We start from the raw sequence: 19,795 nt of genomic DNA on the forward strand, positions 1-19,795 counted from the left end.
GTTCTGTACCGGAATTAGTTCACCTGTTTCGAGTCTTCGTGTTTTTCGAGTCTTTGGTTCATCTTTTGGGGCTGTCATGTGATGCTGATTTTGCTAAAATGAACGAAATGACTCGAAAAAAAGATTTGTTCATTTTGCTGAACGAAACTCTAAGGTAAAATGATCCGAACTTCCCATCACTACTACGAATCACGTCTTCGAATCACCACAAGTTCATTGTCTGTGTACTCTGGCTCAAAAAGGTAGAGCATGTCGAAAAACTCCATGCTATTTTCTCTTATAACTTCAGAATCGTCCGACATCGTTGTACCTTTTTGTTTGTAAACAGCGTTTGACTTACTTGCACTTTCTAAGTCTTTACACGTTCACTTTGTAAACACTGGGTCTGTGGTTCCGCCTACGTTCCATGTGACCTTTTGGATAGTACGTGAACGCGCATCCCAGAGCCTGTGCTACACAAGCTTTTGTGCTTAAAAAGTATACACATTTTCGCTAGATAATATACACGTTTCGCTAGATAAGACCCTTCTTCCTCGGCTGGGATTTAGAGCCCCTTGAAGCGGCATTTAAACTACATTTTGGAAGTTCAAAATCGGGGCACCAATGAAGTCCATTACATGGAGAAAAATCCTGAAATGCTTTCCTCAAAAAACATAATTTCTTCACGACTGAAGACAGAAAGTTATTCTGAAAGTGGAGATCTCCTTTAACAAAAAATACCACAGCAAAAACAACTAGACTAATATAAATTTCAAACATTAAATTGTCCAAGACAAATAAACAGTCAATAATAAAATAGAAGCAAATAAATTAGCAATAGCATAAATAATACAACTGAACAAATTACAGGTACAGGAATTTAAATTGAACGTTTAAAAAAACTGCATAGTTTTCTTTTCATAAATAAAATATAGATTAAACGTCATTAAAGTTATGAAAAATATTCAGTCAAGATTAGGGATGTCACAATTATCAATATAATATCGAACCGTTCGGTACGACATTCACGGTTCAATACGTGCTTGTGAATTGTTTGTTTGTGAAGGGAATGCGCCTCCCTATCTACATACATACATTTCCGTCTGTGTTCGCACAAATCATTCGTGTTCCAGCTTCACTTACAACAGAGGGGAGTACAAGGTTTTTTTTTATGAATCTTTGCGATCGCCTTTCCTAATAATGTGCTAGTTAGCAAGTTTAGTGGCTAAACGCGGCTAAAGTAAACAGGCTTGTCAATCCACAGAGAAAAGAGAGGGGCGGGGCGAGCAGAGCTCGTTTGCATTTAAAGAAGCCTCGACCAGAATGAGATGATTTTTGCAGAGCTGATTTTGGCAAGGTAAAAAGGGTGTTGTTTTACACTACCATTGAGAATTTTTAACCAAAGTATATTATATAGACTTTTCATTAAGACCCTAAAGAATCATATCAACTTGTGGAAAATGGGCATCCGATGACCCCTTTAACATTATATCCTGTTTTTATTCAGTTACATCAATAGCAATGCCTTTATCCATATTAGAGAAGCTGGAAGGGAACGTCATCAGTGATACTTCTTTTACGCATATGTGGATTTTCTACATGAGGGCGCCCTCTGGCGTCCAGTATGAATGAAACCCATTATATTTTGTGTAAAAATCAAAAAATAATACCTCTCTCAAAAGAAAGATAAGCAGACATATACTAAACCACACTTTTTCCAGTGTACATAGGATTACGGGAGTATTTTGTTAATTTGTTACAAAAAAAAAAAAAAAAAAAAAAAAACACTGAACTAGCAAGATATCAGAACTGAACCGAAAACCATGGTTAAAAACCGAGCTACTTATTGAACCGTGGACTAACTGTATTGTCGCATCCCTAGTCAAGATCAGTGAATGATTTTTTTGTTCTTGGATTCTGTTTTAAGTGGAAGAGGCTGCAAGTCGACCAAAGTGAGTGGTTTAAAGGGAGGACCCTTCAGGGCCCTCAGGACTGTTGACAAGTTCCATGAGGGTATCATCTGAGGATGAGGGGGATTAAGCCTCCAAGTGCCCTTCGGGAACTCAATGATAAAATTGTTTTTACCCAGTAAACAGCCAGCCTCAGGTGAATGACTCGCTGCGATGGCTGCCATGTATACTTTGAGTGTGGAAGGGGCTTATGCAACAACTCCTGTAAAAGGGCTAGCATGCGGGACACGTTGCATGAACATGGGTCCAGTCTTTATGCCAAGCACCAATAAGAAAAGACCTGCCCTTTCCGGCCATAGAGGCATCTCGTAGACAGCGCCCTTGCCTCCAAAATGGTATTGCTCGCTCTTTCTGAGAACTGTTCAAGCTCCCGTCAAGGCACCATACATGAAGGCTCCACAACTCCGGTCGGGAATCCCAAATCATGCCTTTCGGCTGAGAGATGAGATCCCTCCTCAGTGGAATGGGCCACAGGTTTGCTGCTGAGAGCTGCATCAGCTGTGGAAACCAAGTCTGGTTCCTCCAGAGCAGGGCCTCTAGGAGGAGTGACCATCTTGTCTCCTTGATCCTCCCGATGATCTGAGGAATCAGAGCTGTCGGGGGAAAACTGTATAGGTGAGCAATGGACCAATCGTGGGCCAGGGTGTCTCGCTGCATCGAGAAATAAATTGGGCAGTGGGAGTTGTCTTCTGTGGCGAAAAAGGTCGAACACTTCCTTCCCGAAGGAAAGATTCAATCTGCCTGACACATGAACCACTCTTAGCGAAAGGAGTTCCTTCTGTGCCCAAAGAAGGAGGCGAAGATCCATCCTGTAAAGAGGGGGTGACCTGAGACCGCCTTAATGATTGATGTAGGCTACCACCGTCTGAAACAAGCGAGAGGTTGTCCAGGGAGCCACAGCCTTGATGCAGCGATGGTCCACCGCGAGTTTTGAGCCAGAAATGAAGGGGTCGCATGTTGAGCAGGCCCAAGGGTATTGTGGAGGTGGCGGCCACCATTAGGCCGAGCAACATCTGAAAAACCTTCAAAGGATGCATCGTCCCTGGTTTGAAAGAGGCCGCCAATCGTTGAATCGTCAGGGATCATTCCAGCATAATCCATGCCCGCATCTGGTGGAGCCTAGAAATGTTCCCAGAAAGACAACCCGCTGTCTGGGTAAAAAGTGGCTCTTGTGTGGGTTGATAATCAACCTGAAGCGCTCTAAGTGGCTGAATAGCAGCTCCTTGTGAGTGATCAATTCCCGCTCCGATTTGGCTAGTATTAGCCAGTCATCAAGGTGATTTAGTATGCAGATTCCCATCTGCCTCAGAGATCTGCCTTCATAAAAGTGCGAGGGGCCAGGGACAGTCCAAACAGAAGGACTGCATACTGATAGGCCACTCCCTTGAATGCCAATCTCAAGAAAGGTCTGTGATGGGGGGCTATGTGGATGTGAAAGCGTCTTTCAGATCCACTGTCAAAACCCAGTCCCTGGGGCAGATATGCGTGAGGATCTGTTTGATAGTTAACATCCTGAACGACCAGCGCATTAGTAAGCGATTCAGATGTCTGAGATCCAGAATGGGTCTGAGCCCGCCATCTCTTTTGGGATGAGGAAGTTGCGGCTGAAAAGCCTGACTCACTGTTCGCTGACAGCACTATATCCACGGAAACTTTCTGTCGAAGAACGAGAGCTTTGTTGTCCGAGACAGAAGTTTGAATAATACCCCTAAAGTGAAGTGGCCTGCGAGCAAACTGAAGTGAGTAGCCTCGTTGAATTGTGTTTAGAATCCAACTCGACACGTCTGGTATTTTTTGCAAAAGAAGGCTTGCCGCTCCTGAATTTGCAAAAGTGAGAAAGTGTGATGAGGAAATTTTTGCTCTTTGGTCTGCTATCATAGGAGTAAAACATTTGGGCATGCACTGCACCAGTAGGGCGTGACCCGCAGAGAAGAAAACTATCATTCCGAGGTGTTCAGAGGGATGGATGATGAAAGCAAGCTGTCTCTTCCTCACTGCAAAGGTTGCTTTGCTAGACTCAATGCTCTGGCAATGAGAGCAGCCAGCCCCCATGAACGCAGGGCATGGGCATGGGCATGGTCCAAATCATCTAGTCTGAAGCTAATAATAATAATTATTGGTGACAGCATTTTAACTTAATCCACCTAAAAAAAAAAAAAAAAAAAAAAAAAAAAAAAAAAAACCGCTCATTAGATGAGGGGTGCAGATCAAGTGCAGCGTGCATCCTGCACTTAAAGGATAAAAGGATAAAAGCTACTCGTGCAGACAAGGGCGCTAATCCTCACATGTAAAACACACTGGCGGACCAGAGCGCTGCAGGTAATTGAGAGCCAGACTAATACTTTCAAACTGAAACCAGCCTGTCTTAGTGAGCGCAGCTTCAGTGACGCACATACAAATGCAATGCTGTCAGCAATATGAAGTCATTGGTGACAGCATTCTACTCTGACCCGCCAAGAAGGATGGAGCCACTCGGAGTAACAAGAGGCGCTGATCCTTATGTGTAACACACCGGCGGATCAAAGTGCTGCAGGAAGAGTGAGCACACAGGCTCTCAGCCAGCATAGGATCACTCGAACTCGGGTGCTCAGTCTCGTGACTCAGTTGTTTCTTTTCTCCGAGCTTACTGAGAGAAAAGAAACAGTAGAGTGGGGCTGCCTTTGTTGAAGAAGGCAGTCCGCTAGCGTAGAGGAGCGGGATTCATGCTCTAAGTGAGAGCATTCCATCTCAGTGAGCGCGCAGTCTCTGCATAGGCACTGCCCAAACAGGCAACGTGCTCACTGTCCTTCTTCTGAAATTTCCTGCACAAGCCACTGTCACGGCATGACATTTGAATCAACGTCACCAGGATATTTAAGTGCCGGGTGGCCACAGTGGAAGGCTTACCGCTTCTTCCGCTGCCAGGGCTCTACAACGGTGGCAAGCTGCAAAGTCAGCAAAGAGATGATCCTCGTCGCTGAAGGAGAATGATCTGATGAATGGCGCTACGAGCCGACTTATATAGGGGTCGGCTCTAGGGCTGCACGATTAATTGCACGATATTGTGAGGCGCGCTTAGTCAATGAAGCCGGTACTTTGATTAGTAGTAAAGCCAGTGTTTCCCCTACCATTATATTAGGGGGGCGCCCCGCCCCCCCAACGGCACCCCCCGCCCCCCTTGAAGATCAAGTTAATTTTATTTTATTTTCGTCGAATAACGACAGAAGTAATTTATATATAACAGGTCTGTGCTTTTTTCTTTTATTAAACTAAATAGCATTATGTTATTTATACGATGGCATGTAATTTCTGTCCCAACGTTTGCGCGTTTACAATTGTCCTCCGTATCGCGCACGGCGGAGTTCCGCCCCGATGCGCGCGCACACACACACCCACCAGCGGACAGAGACCGCGCGTCGGAGAGTATGTCGCAGCAGGCAAAAATATCCGCGTTTTTTAAACGCTCCCAAGGTGGTGACGATGACAGCACGTGTTCTGCTGCGAGCAGCAGCCGGTGTAGCTTTCCTACTCCGAATCAAAGTACAGAAAAGAGCCCAAGTGCTGCATGTCCTGCCCCTGACAAGCAGCAAAAGTCTAGCCACCACAGAACGACAGGTTTTGACCCAGCTTGGCTGTCAGAGGGGAAATACCCCCCCTGGCTGTACAAGACTGATCTTGGTAAGTAAGTAAATACACACATGCATGAATGAACGAATTGATAAATAAATTGCTTAATTAATAGCTAGCTAGTTAGTAAGAAAGATAGAAAGATACACTGCAGTGACAAAAGCTGCACACTTTGTGGATAATTAACATATTAAAATAAATCTGATGTTTAGTGTTTAGTTCAGTGTCAGTTGTTTAGTTATTGTACAGTAATTGTTCAGACATTATAATATATTGGTATACTGCAATTAAAAGAAACATATAAACACTATGAAGTGTTTGTGTGAGTGTTTTGCCGCACCACCCATAACACCACAACCCCACCCCCCCCCCCCCCCCTCCCAAGGCCATGATCCTAGGGGAAACACTGAAAGCTATCATCATGAGCGCGATTTGACGTAGCTTGTCAGTGATTTACGGCTCTGTGTATTAATTGCCGCTCCAGCTGAATGCACGTGATGGAGCTTTACTACTAATCAAAGTACCGGCTTCATTATCTAAGCGCGCCTCACAATATCGTGTGATTAATCGTGCAGCCCTAGTCGGCTCCACCCTTTCTGGCGGGCTAAAGCACCATTGGTTTGTGCAGCCACACAAACGTGAACAAATCAGGCTTCAGTACAGAGTAAAACAGGAGTTTTCCCATATGGGAAACGGCAGAGACCGTTCGAAAGGGAACACAGTCTTTGCATTGCCTTCCTTCTGATCCTAACATTAGGAAAGAGTGGATGAACTTTATTTTTAATGTTCAAGAAGGAGTCAGTAAGAACACGGTCTTTTGTTCATTTCATTTTATCGCAGATTCTTTTACAAGCAAGGCACAATTCAATGCAAGATTTTCAGAAAGATTGATACTAAAAGACTATGCTGTGCCGACCATGGGCCAGATTTACTAAAAAGTGCAAATTAGCGTCAGAACACGATTCTATAAAAGCACCAATGGGAGGGGAAAATTCTGCAGGTAACTTACTGAGAAGGTAAACAATAAAGAATACAGAAGCAACATCTAATTTCTATAACGATCAGCGCAATCTACCAAGAGCACACAAATGAACGCCTACTTTAAGACATGCTTTTTTCGTGATTAATTTTAATACTCTCCTCCAAAAAATTTTGCATCTGAAAGGGCAAGCGCAAAAATAACTCTGTCCACACCTTTTCATTGCTAATTCTACCCTGTGCGTCTTTAGTAAATCCTGACACTGACACTATTTTAACACCAAAAGATGGTTTGCGATGGCGCAAGCTGTTAGTAAATCTGGCCCTATATTGGATCCGACAGTGCTGTCGCACCACAGTGTGAGTAATTTGTTTTTATTACGTGATCACTATTGCTTTGCCTGTTATTACAGATTGTTTGATATGTGTTAAGTATTTATGCGTTTTAACCTAAATTACAGCAGCGTGCATCTATGTAGGAAGTATGCTGTCAAACACACACAATCATGACAGTGGGCATATATTTCCGAGTCTACAATCCGCCACACCCATTCAAACAGAGTGTTCTGATGAGTGGGGTCAAAACAGGACAGAAAATAGCCTATTACTTCTAAATCATGTTGTTTTTTTGTTAAAATCTTGGTATCATTATAAGTGGAAAGAACAGTTCAATATAATAAAAAAGGCAGTTCATGACCCCTTTAACACGAAGATTTCACTTTTGTATAATTTATTAATAGTAATTCAATTACAAGTAATTCAACAGTTCAATAATAATATTAATAAAAATATATTTTCAACCTTTTCGCACACGAGTGCCCCTGCAGTCACTGATTTTATGCCTTTAAAACTCATCTTTGATAATCAAATTGACATAATTAAATGTATTTTCCAATTAAAATAATTTTTTCATGTGTTAAAATGGCCTGAATATAACTTTACACCCTTACCTCTTTGAGTATATGTGGATCTATGAATCATTAAATTAGTCCCCGCTTCCACTCAATCACACCAGCTCAGATCTGCCTCATTTATACTCAGTTAGCAGAAGTAAATGCTGTAGTAAATGTTACACAATGGCAGTGCCAATCTTGGATTAATGGTTATCACTATGTCATTCATTGCAGTTTTGAGAATGAATGAGCGTTCCCCTTAATAATTATGAAAAGTTGTCACTCTTTAGTTCATAGTGACATCAGAAAGCTGTTATAATCAGTGAAGTTCTACACTGCATAATTCTCATATTTAAGTTGTGTACATTGTGTAATCGTAACCATGCATAATACAGCACGATACAAAACTCACGATTTGAGAGGCGAGTGGATTCTGACTAACTTGAACACCTGATTGGCCATTGCGTTCATGAAATCAACAGATATGTCTGTGATTTCACTGCTCAATGCTGCAAAAACACATTTTAAATACAAACCTTTGACCAGATATGAAAGCCCGCCCCGCAATTTGACGGGATTGGTTAAATGTTTGAAATGTAGGAAAACAATGGTGGTTTCAAACCGCATTTTAAAACTGATTTACACTGACCAGTGTTTTAAGAAGAAAATACTCTGCAATGGTGTTGACTGATTTTGCTCATGGTTTGTGTTTCAGTATATTAAAAACACAAGACAGAAATTGATAAAAACTTAATTTTACCACAAATGGGCCTTAAAATATTCTGAGTCCGAATAGAGTTTTTAAGGCGACCATAATTTTAGAATGTATCACCTTATTATTTCCATTGCGACATTTCATGCTTGTCAGACAGCCACAAAAGTTCTGTATTGTTGATGTATTGCTTTTATTATCCTTGTTTATTAAAAATATTCACAAACTTGCTAACTACATCATGTAACATCTGATATTCTGATCCTTAAACGTGTAAGTAAACATATTTGGTTGTTTAAAAACCTTTATAACGATCATGTTAGCGTCCAGGGTCACATATGAATAAAACACAGTCAAATTATATTTAAAAGGATCATTACTGCCGCTTCCATAGACATCATTACATATTTTTCTTATTTGTACAAAGGTTTTCAATTCTGGTATTGTACTGAAGCCAAAATTGTGGTATTGAGCCAACTCTAATTTATAAACTGCAAAAAATATTATTATTTAAATTTTATTTAATAATTTAAATCATACCTCATCAAAGTAAAATAGTACAAACATAGTCCCTGACTCTATTACAAAGTAATGCACATTAACAAAAGATTAACAAACCAAAAGCTCTCTTACCTGGAGGTGGGTTTTCTGGTATTGCAGGCTGGGCACCATCAATACTTAACCAATGAGCTGAAAGACAAAGAGATAACAGTCTATTTTCCTCGTTCTTCATGAGGTAAATATAATGTTATTCAAGTCAACAAATGTGGCATACAAATAGCACTTCTCACACAAAGCACACTGGAGACTTGACTCCGAATTGATTCAATCAGATGTTAGCATGTTGCTAATGATGTCACACTCATTACAAACAGTTGTGATAAATATAAACCGCACAAACAAATAAAGGGTTAACAGTCCATTTTAATTATATTTAAAAAAAATTTATTAGATTTAGTAAGTTCACTTTTAGTGTATAATGAGTGTATAACGTCAAACTTGAAACTGAGCTCAATTCCAATGCATTTTGGCAAGGACACATTGAAGTATTTATCCTTAGTATTAAGCAGAAATAATAAGGTAACCTAAAAAGCAAAAACAATTATGCTGTGTTACATTTGGAATGGCTGTTTAGTCAAGTTCAGCATCTATAATGCTAATATGCTGTGTAGGTTAGCAGCTGCTAGATTTTGGTACAGAACTTGCATCTAAATAGCAAATAATCTGGCTTCATATGAGAAACACTTGTTAATTACCTTTGAGCGAAACATCAAGAGGGACTCTAGGGAGGGGAGTGTTGATGATATCACTAAGATCCACTTCCTTTTCTTCATAGAAGTGCAATTCTCTGCCACCTCCACTTGCAAAGCGAAACGGGATGAACTCTTGAGACTGGAATCCATACAGAGGCTAAAAGAAAAAAATCATTAAATTAAAGAAAAAGAAAAACTTGATATACAAGGAAAAAGAATTTGTGAAGGGCTCTGAATGTTGTAGTTTAGCTACAAAGAGAAAACCAATAGTTCTCACTTTGTTCCAGTTTTCTCACCTCCACGTTTTTTAGTTTAAGAGCGTGGTCAATGTCACCAGTAGTAAGTTTGCGTCTTTTACCGTGGTGCATAAACTTCAGTGCATCCTGTGGGAGATACCACATCAACAGATAAACAACACCTTCAGTTTTTCTGTGCAATCTCTTAAATGGAAAAGAATGCACACTTTTGTAATCAGTTATTGCAGTATCAACTGGTTATAATCACCAGCTATTATGTAATTATTTGACCTAACAGGAATCATTGTACACTTTAGATTTCAACTTATATATTAAATAAGGGTGCTTAAAACAAGTATATTACAGTGCTTCACACAGGAATTTGTGGTACTATGGTGGGTATGTCTTGGTCCATCTAGGGAGGGACCAGGGGCATGTTCAACCAGAAGAAAATTTGTAAATAGGTTTACAAATTTAGTGAAATGCTGTAATCATTGGTTCACAAAAATGATGTGAATGTGAAAATAAAGTGCAACAGGCAGACTGCATTCCCAAATGCACATTAAACTCACAGCACATGCATCGCTACATTTACTGTGAACTGAGATGCTGTGAGGTCCTGAAAACACCACATTATTAACTGCTCAAGTGTAAATTAACACTGCTGCATTTCATCCTGAAACACTCAGCACATAAAACTATACGCTACTATATAAAATTAAATGGGAAACACTGTATATTATATTATATTAACATTATATTATCCTGATAACTGCACTAAAAAAGGAAAATTTGACAAACATGTAATATATACATATTCTGAGTATTAGTCATGTTGTCTGTATAAACTACAACTTTCATAAACAGAAAAATACAAATAAATTGTTAACTGCAATTGTAAATACCTGCGCAATCTCTTTGATCCTGTAGCTAACTTCTTCACTGAGGGCCAGACAACTGTCTTCCTGCAGTGAGCCCACACCCACTGACTCCGCCATTGCCTTCATGGATTCGGTGGGCAAGGTCACCGAACACAGCTTCTGTCTGCGCTCCTCTGCCATGTCTCACTCTGCAGCAGGAAAACAGCTACATTTCAGTCAGATATATTCACATTTCAAGTAACTATCATTAATAATGTTTACTAAAAAGATAATTAGAGAATGTTAAGAATGATCTGCATACTCTAAAGTTTTGATTCAACTTTAAAAATGACTAAATAAAAAAAAAAAATCTTAAACAAATCTGTAATATTTTACATTAATGCTATCCTTTCCGAATGTATGTTTATTAATGTATAGATGTAATAACATTATAGTCACATATTTTCTATTCAATTAATTTCTCGCAACTTAAAATCCTTAGTCCAAATACTTATTTATAAAAAAAGAAGAATATATATATATATATATATATATATATATACACATTTTTTTTTTTCCAGTTCTAAATAGTGGGGCCACAGTGAAAATGTTGGCAGGGCAAATCTGAAGCGTTAGTTCAACCTGACCAAACCAAAATTAAAACTGAGTACTGACTTCCCATATTAACAAAAATTGACATACTTTCATTCTGTATTACACATGCATGTACATTTGATTGTTCACAAAGGTTATTAGCAAAAACTGGAATCAAAACAAGTTGCAAGTTATATGGCTGATGCCAAAACAAATATCCATAGTTGAGGGCAACTGGTGACTACTACAAACAATCCAATTTAATGATAAAAATGAGATGTATACATATTATCTGCAAAAAGTAAAGAAATAATAAAACTTTTCGAATATTTTTGTACAGGTTCTTAGCTTTTGATGTCCAACAGGAGCACTGTATTCTATTGGTAATTATAAGAATCCTATAGAGAGCTATGCCTAGAATATGTAGTTGTTGGTCTGTATTATGATTAATTTTCAATATCTAAATTTCACATAAGATCGTTTAAGATTGCAAAGGGAATTCAGAACACTCCTCCTCTGTACGCATCAACAGCAGCATCAACACTTTTTTCCACAATTCAACTCTTGTAAAGGTCTGTCAGATTTAATTTGTTCCAGAAAACATACCATAATGACCGATAATGTTTATTCGAGTCGATGTGTTTTCAAGCACATATTTAAACACACTTAATGCGGTATCAAGTAACGTTACTCATATAATATGTTACTACGCTATCAAAAAGTTGTATATGCACATATTATAGATGATATAAATGTTTTGAGACCTATAAAGCTGATTATTTATATACGACTGGGGTTGATCGTAGACGTTTTTCCTGCAATAAAAGAACACAAAAAGCTGAACTGAACTGCATGTCGTTCTTACCTTTAAAAAGGGGATGCTGCAAAGTTAAAACGATAAAAACCAATAAAAAATAAGCAAATCCCTTATTTATGGCTACTCACTTTTGTTTGTACAGCTAACTGTTTATTTATCCACTGTATTTGTTTTTTGTATTTATACTTGATATATCCTGTTTAGCTCCGAACCATTTTTCCGAAAATCCGCCATTTTGATTTTGCTGGCAGGTCCTGAGAGTGCGAAGGTAAAATCAAAATTTAAGACCACATACACGTATTTACAAAAAATGCACATTTTAGCACCGTGGCTTTTAATAGACTTCATCAATAAACTGACTAGCGATTTACTATTAACTACAGCTGACATTTCACGCAAAAAAGAGAAAAAAACGCATATAGGTTTAATTCTTATGCATCTTTCAAGACATCGATTTGTCGAGTCTGCTGAAGACTCCCGCTATCAGCTAGTCATGCCTACAATAATCAAAAAGTCATCTTCCACAAATTTTATTTTCATTTGGTTTATAATAATAAATTATAGATAATATTCACTTGCTGAAATGTTCGCTCATGCCAAAATTAATATTAAAGAATGTAAAAAAAACTTGTAAACGATTATTAAGATTTTGTAAATTATGCAGTGTTAAATAACTGCTCATCGAAATCACGAATATGCACAGAACAAAAGTAACATGTCCACATAAAAGACAGACCAACTACATTCGTGTATAGCGGGAGAGACACGAAGGGAGAAAAGAGGATGTGAAACATAACGAGATGTATGAATGGAAAAAAATACACATTTTCCATTTTGTGTAAGTGGGAGGGGATTTTTTTTAAATCGTCCCTTTAATTATTGCCCGACTTTCAGCAGTGCAACGCCTAATTAACCCGTGATTATGGAACTGTTTAAAAATGGGCTAATTGTTTATTTAAAGGAGCGGAAGTGGACCAAAAGTTTGCTAGGTGATGCAGGGTTATAGCTTGCAAATTTGGTTCTCTAATTTTAATGAGAACGATGACAGAAAGTTTAATCTTGTATCTTCTAATCCTTATTTTGACAGTAGAGTTTAGTTATGTGAGGGCATCTCCACTAAACTCTGACCCCCGTATACCCTATCCATCCGATCGGTCGCAGATGAGTAAACCTTTCCAAATTAAGCAGCCCTCGAATCAAATGAAAGCGTCACCCGGCAGACAGGTCACACGTGTCAAAACCGTAGCCGTGATTTGTCACGAGAATTACATGGAGATTGCGATTAAGGCTGACCTCTTTGATGTTGGCCTACCTGTAGATGCTTCAGAGCTGCGGCTTGGCGCTGACAGTCAATTCATTCCTTCTTGTAAAGTGACCGCGTTATCCACTAACGAGTACATCATAGCAGCTGAACTCACCGACTGTGGCACTCAGCATTGGGTATGAGCAATTCAGTTGTTTTTTTTTTTTTTTTTTGGTTCTTATTTTGGGTCATACATATGAGGGAATATGCTAAATTGTCGCGTATGCGCAATTTGGTCTGGTTCATTTAATTCCGCTCCCTTTGCACGCTTTTCGATGATTGTGCTGTAAAATATACAGTAAAGTTATATTTCCCTTTGTGTGTAGTGTGCTTGTAGTCTCCACTGAATTGGACTAAATAAAGACCACGGTACAACAATCTAAAGTCGAGACAATACGTGGCCAAATCACACTGAACCAACAGTGGCTGACCAACGCTGATAATCACCAGATTACAGTACGTCACTTCTCAGACATTGCATTAGTCTGACAGACACCAAGAAGGGAGCACACTGATCCAACAAAACCCAACGAAGGTGTTGCCGTCTGTGTTGCCTGAACTGGCTTGCTTGGTTATGTATGTATGTATGTATGTATGTATGTCGTCAGTCAGGCGAATTGTTTTTGCGGTCTAAATGCAACAAACCTATTGCTCGATGTAGTTTGAGACATTCCTAAATGACTCTTATGAGCCAGCAATTTTGAATTGCTCAAAGCTAGATGGCGGAAGAGTTTGAGTTTTAAATGAAGTAATTCTGTTTGTAGTGTTTTGTTTTGTGATCCATTTTCACATGCATTTCATATTAAGTTTAAATAGGTTTAATAGTTAAAAACGTTTTAATGAGGTCAAAAGATGAGAGGGCAGTTTGAGACCAGAGAGGAAAAACAAAGAACATAGTGTTTAAAAATACTTTTAAAAGCTTCATTATAAAAGGTTTATTTGCAACTATTATATTAACAGCAGTAATAAGAAATTACTGTTGTGGCAGTGTCGTGGTAACCTTCCACGTGAATAAAGAAATTGTTGTCTTTTGCGTTCTAAATGGCTTCATTATGACACTTAAGTGCCCTGCTCCCTCCGACATCCCAACTTTAAGGGTTTATCCCTTCAGAGTTATTAGGGCATAGAGATGCTTACTTCTGACTGGAATTTGCCCAATCCTGAATCAGTGTGGTTACTAAACCAACATCTTGGTTGCTTAATACTTCCTTTTGTAACATGGAGATGAACGAAACGTGAAACGGGCGGAACCATCTGCAGAGCTTTATTTAGGTACATCGACAAAGACGTGGTCAAACAGGCAGGGTCAGGCAACGGCATTCAGGTATGTTAGAGCAAGACAAAGAGTAGTCCGTAAAGCAAAAAGGGTAATCCGAAAGGACAGGCAGGAGTTCCAAGAAGGCAGGCAGTGAGACAGACTGAACGATATAACTAGGCTAGGAGACAAAACTAGGAAAGCAATGCAAAACGAGAAGAAACTAGACACAGGATAACTATGACAAGGCTTTGTAAGAATGCGCAAACAGTTCAATACTAGGCAACCACTGAAAGGAAGTCCAGGGCTTAAATAGGGTCTCTGATTGGACGCAGGTGATAAGTGCAATGGCTGATGGGGAACGTAGTCCGGGGTGTGGTGTAACAGTCAATGTAATATGAATGTGAGAGGGCGACATCTGGTGGTGAGCAGACCGAAGGTCACCGGCCAGATTTGTAACGCCTTTCAAGAAAGTTTATTTGCAAGTTCTGCAAACACAAACTACAATTTTTGTTTGTTGGCCTATGACAGAAAATGTAGTGGAACAGATGTTGTCGGTGAGCAGACCGAAGGTCACCGGATTTGTAACGCCTTTCAAGAAAGTTTATTTGCAAGTTCTGCAAACACAAACTACAATTTTTGGAAATTGTGCTGCTTAAATTAGAAGCATCCACATGTGTTTTTTTTTTTCTTTTTTTTATGTTATTATTATACATTTTTATTTATTTATTTTAAACAACAGATCCTACAACCTAAAACTTGATTACAAAGCTGCAAAATATTTTCTTCTGGAAATATAAGACCATTTCATTGACAACCAACCACTTAAACACCAGCTAACTAAATCATTTTAATTATTTTAATCAGTAAAGATTACCTTTTGTTCAGATTACAGATGACTCTCTTATATACACCAACCTCCTTATCTTCACTCCACAACCCTCTCCAGATGGAGTGGTTCGCCTTGAGCAGGCAGTAGTTCCCATTGAATGTTATTACAGCAGGTAAGTGAACTGTGATGTGCAAAATTAAGGTTTATCCAGTGGTATCTTGTCTAATTACTTATAAGTGAATCAATCATGGTGAAAAGGCATTCAGCGGCAGTTTCTGTTTTTTTGACAAGCACACTGATATGGTCACTGAACCATGATACTCTTAACTCTATACTCTTACTATTTTGTAAAGGCTATCAGTAGCATCGATTTGGGAATTACAGAGGTAAAAACAAAAAAACACAATGTCGCTCTGTCCCGTTTTTTAGAGATGCAGCATTTATGTTGTGTCTTTTGTCTCCCAGAAAGTTTGATGTTACCAGTAACCCCATCAGACCAACATGGATTCCTTATGGTTCAACTCAATCTGCAGTGGAGGAGTTAGAGTTTTCACTAAAGTTAATGACAAGTATGTGCACATTTTTACAAGAATAAACACAATTTGTTAATCTATTTCTTGTTGAAATGGGAAGTTTACTTTGTCCATTTAATAAAAAATATAGCTAATAGGTTATAGCAGGATCTCCAAACTCAATCTTTGAGGGCTAGTGTCCTGCAGAGTTTAGCTCCAGCCCTAATCAAACTCACCTCAACCAGCTAATCAAGGTCTTACTAGAAACTTCCAGGCAGGTGTGTTAAGGCAATTTTGTGCTAAACTCTGAAGGAGACTGGCCCTCCAGGACCGAGATTGGAGACCTGTGGGTTATGGACACAACATAGCCATGAATCTTAAATTGCTATATTTTGGTTGATAGCTATGTGCAGGGTTTTTTTTTTTATATGTGGAGGGACATTCACATTGTAGAGAAGATCTGATTGGACCTGTAGTTCTGGATTATTTATAAGGATTTTTAATTTCATGAGAGAAATGCCAACATCTTCCAGAGATTCATTTTGACATGTTAGGAGTATGCTAGCATGTAGACAGACATGGACTACCACAAAATGTAATTGCTAATGTAATTGTTAACCTATTTGAAATTTCAGGAGACTTTATTATGACTTCTTACCTGGATATGTAAAGTAGGCATGGTCACACTATTGTCTGCATTATTTCTGGTACAGGTGATTGGCGCTCTGAACGGGCCTCTTCTGTGTACTTCCTGGGTGACATCATAAACATAGAAGCCTCAGTTCGTCTGGGACATCATGTTAACCTCCGCATATATTTTGAGAGCTGTGTTGCTACAGTGACTCCAGATATTAAATCTGTCCCCAGATACACGTTTATTGAGAATCATGGGTAAGTACATTCATAAGGATGTTTTTTTTTAATCAGAGTTTTGTGCAGGCAAGCCACCATGCAATTAAATTAAATATTATTTGGCTAATCATTAAGTCTGTTTGTGGTGGTGTTTTTTCCCCTCTCCCTCATTAGTTGTCTGATGGATGGACAGACAACAGGCTCAAAGTCTCGTTTCTTGCCCAGAATCCAGAATGACAAACTCCAACTACAACTGGATGCATTCAAATTCCACCAAGAGACCAGGCCAGAGGTGTATACAGTGTGTAATAACATGGTGGTGGAGGGTTTGTTATATTTGCCAAGTAAATAATATTGGAGGAAATGAGAGTGGTGTTACTTTGTTACTTTGCACATTAAATTCTGATGTCACTTAGTAGTTATATTTAATTCAAATTAACATACTTTTCACTTTGTTATACAGATGTACATCACTTGTACTCTTCAAGCTTACCCTGTAATGGATGTAGTTAACCCATTTCATAAAGCATGCTCCTTTATCAGTGGAAGGTGTGAAGCTTTGCTTTCATACTTGGGGTTTGTTGTCTAGTACAGAACATTAAATCATGGACTCTTACTTTTTGCCATGCAAACTGTATTTTCTGGTACTTTTTTATTTTGGGAACCAACCTCAAGTTTCCCTCGCTCCCCTCTTTAATCTACAAGCTGGAAGGCTGCAGATGGAAGTGACTGGGCTTGTTACAGCTGCCAAGCAACAAAAGATTATGCACCATCCTTCCGTTCTACACTGCAGCAAACTGAGCCACCTTCTCCCAGACAAGACCAAACCTCATCTTCCCAAAGGCCTAACAAATTTCAGCCCAGGATTCAAGAGGGTTCTGGAAGTTCCTTCAATTCCTTTCTAACAGCAAATGAGCCTGTTCCCTCCTGGAGGAACATAATTCTCCCACAAGAGGAGGATGAGGGAATTGTTTCAGTGGGTAAGCATTCCCAGGTCTAGTGATTGTCTTTGTCTCTTTCAGAGAAGGAGTCAAACAAAGTCATTTAAACAATCGGTGTATTTTAAAGCCATGGTCTTGATATTTAAATGGCAGGTAAACATGTTTCTACTAAATATTTTGACAAATGTGGCTCTGTGTCAATAGAACGGGAACAGGAGAAAACAGTGGGTCCACTGGCCATCTTTCCAAAGAAAAGCAAAATGGGGTTTCTGGCTCCTCCCAGAGTGAAGCAGGGTGTTCCTCCGGTCCCTTCTCTCAGTAAAGATAAGAAACCGATGCCTCATAGTAGCCTGTGGAAGAATGGTGTTTCTGCTGAGATGGGTTTGTATTCTACAAATAATTCTATGCTATGGTCTTTTTCTAAAAGTGTATTTGGGTCAGGAGGTAGTACATGTCTCTAACTCCCCAGTGCCTAAAACTACTATTTAAGCATTGAACATAAAACAAGCAGAATGAATCTAAATTCTGTAAAGCCATGTTTCCATTTTCACTAACACTGGATTTTGAACCATAATTTTACTATAATTTGTAATACAGCTTTAATAACAATTTTACCAAGAAATTACCAGTAGGATTTGTCTGTAAAATAGGAATATGGCCAGTTAGTCTCTTTTGCATTTTACGTAATAAACTGGAACCAACCTGACAAGGGAGACCGTGGGATCTCGCAGCATTCCTGTACGTGTACTTCACAATTATTTCATAGGCAATCGTGAATTAGCATTCACAGTTAATGCTAATTGTAAATGTGTGCACGTACACCTTATTCTCAACTGATTGGAATTGGCGTGCTTAGCGTATTTAATCTGGAGGAGAGTTTTCAGGAAGGTCCATTTTATGCGCATAAATGTTTTGGGTTGTGTGTGGGTGTGTATTTATTTTTTTTTTTTTTTTTTTAAACCTTTTCTGTATAAATGGTAACGCTGGTTGATAATGTTTACAGCCGTTAAAATGCTTAAAACTGCAGCCTAAATTATTAAAGTCTCTGTTAGATCAAGAGGGTGCTATAACTCCTCTACCCTCATTGGAACCCACTGAGGAAGTTATTATCATGGAAAGTGAACCAGAATCCAAGAAACTGGAGGAGGTGGACGATGAATATGACGATGCTGATGATAAAGAAGACTATGATGGTGGAGATGAAGACCATGGCTATGAAGAGGAAAAAGGAAAGGCAAAAGAGGCTAATCAAAGCGTGTGGAAGACTAGACTCTTGCCAGAAGAAGGTACTGTAAAAAAACTGGCTTGGTATTTGTTTAGTGAAGTGTGGTGACGTTGTTTGGAGTATGCATATTTGCTCATACAATAGTTTTATCTTGCAGATTTGAAAGAACTCTTCACAACTCAAACCTCTAACAGTGAGGAAGACTCTGGACTGCATACATTAGATACAAGCCCTTCCCTACCAGAGGAAGAGGGGATTACATATCACCCTTCTAAAGATTCCTGAACTTTTATTTTTTATTTTTTTTTTTTTATTTTTTTTTTTTGAATGCTGACACAGATCAAGCAATCTTGCTGAGTTGGAGGAGAACCTTGTTTGTGAAGCACACAAGCTGGAACCAGGGCTTAAAAGCTTTCACTCGTTGCACTAATTAAATGGTTTCATAAATTAAACATTTTTCCTTGTCTTCAGCCTTTGTGTGTGTGTTTGTCTGTTTATATTACTACATATACAAAACAAACCTGTGAGTTATAGTAGCTTTGGATATGTATGTACAGTAGATAAGTTGCGAATTGTTTTGAATGCTGATATGCAGCAAATACACTAAATAAAGCTAGTGCGTCTATGGGTACGTTTACATGACATCAAAATACTAAAACGGAAATGTTCTCCCTTTGCGGTTTTCGCATATAGTGGACAACTTTCCCAAAATGATCCCCGTTCACATGGATCCATGTGTTTTGGGGAAGATCACCTGTGGTACATATTATAATTTCCTGGGTTCTGTTAGAGGTTAAATACTTTAAATATTCTAAATATATTATAAAGATGTTTTAGAAAACTACAAAAGTATGACCTGGAAAAATGTAAATTATAAAAGAACAGAATGAATAGATTTGTGTGTGTGTGTGTGTGTATCAAACATATTGGTAAGGTTTTGCGAAGTAAATGAGTGTTTTGCTTAACATATAGTAACA

General features: G+C 38.9%; 2 protein-coding genes across 2 annotated transcripts in view; one reads left to right on the top strand and one right to left on the bottom strand.

Moving 5' to 3' along the window:
- taf6 (TAF6 RNA polymerase II, TATA box binding protein (TBP)-associated factor) overlaps positions 1-12,197 on the bottom strand; it is a 38,883-nt gene extending 26,686 nt beyond the window's left edge. The window contains 5 exon segments of the mRNA XM_051105196.1: positions 8,772-8,828; positions 9,395-9,548; positions 9,688-9,774; positions 10,533-10,713; positions 11,947-12,197. Of these exon segments, the coding sequence (XP_050961153.1) occupies positions 8,772-8,828; positions 9,395-9,548; positions 9,688-9,774; positions 10,533-10,688 (454 nt within the window). The 5' untranslated portion in view covers positions 10,689-10,713; positions 11,947-12,197.
- A 651-nt stretch (positions 12,198-12,848) lies between these two features.
- LOC127162405 (zona pellucida sperm-binding protein 3-like) lies at positions 12,849-19,288 on the top strand. The gene is made up of 10 exons (XM_051105193.1): positions 12,849-13,338; positions 15,345-15,460; positions 15,754-15,857; positions 16,514-16,691; positions 16,827-16,944; positions 17,116-17,201; positions 17,358-17,632; positions 17,798-17,974; positions 18,646-18,879; positions 18,976-19,288. Exons 1-10 carry the CDS (start codon positions 12,931-12,933, stop codon positions 19,101-19,103), a joined length of 1,824 nt encoding a protein of 607 aa, XP_050961150.1. The 5' UTR covers positions 12,849-12,930; the 3' UTR covers positions 19,104-19,288.
- The last annotated feature ends 507 nt before the right edge of the window (positions 19,289-19,795 follow it).

This window comes from Labeo rohita, unplaced genomic scaffold (assembly GCF_022985175.1).
Source record: "Labeo rohita strain BAU-BD-2019 unplaced genomic scaffold, IGBB_LRoh.1.0 scaffold_93, whole genome shotgun sequence".
NCBI lineage: Eukaryota > Metazoa > Chordata > Actinopteri > Cypriniformes > Cyprinidae > Labeo > Labeo rohita.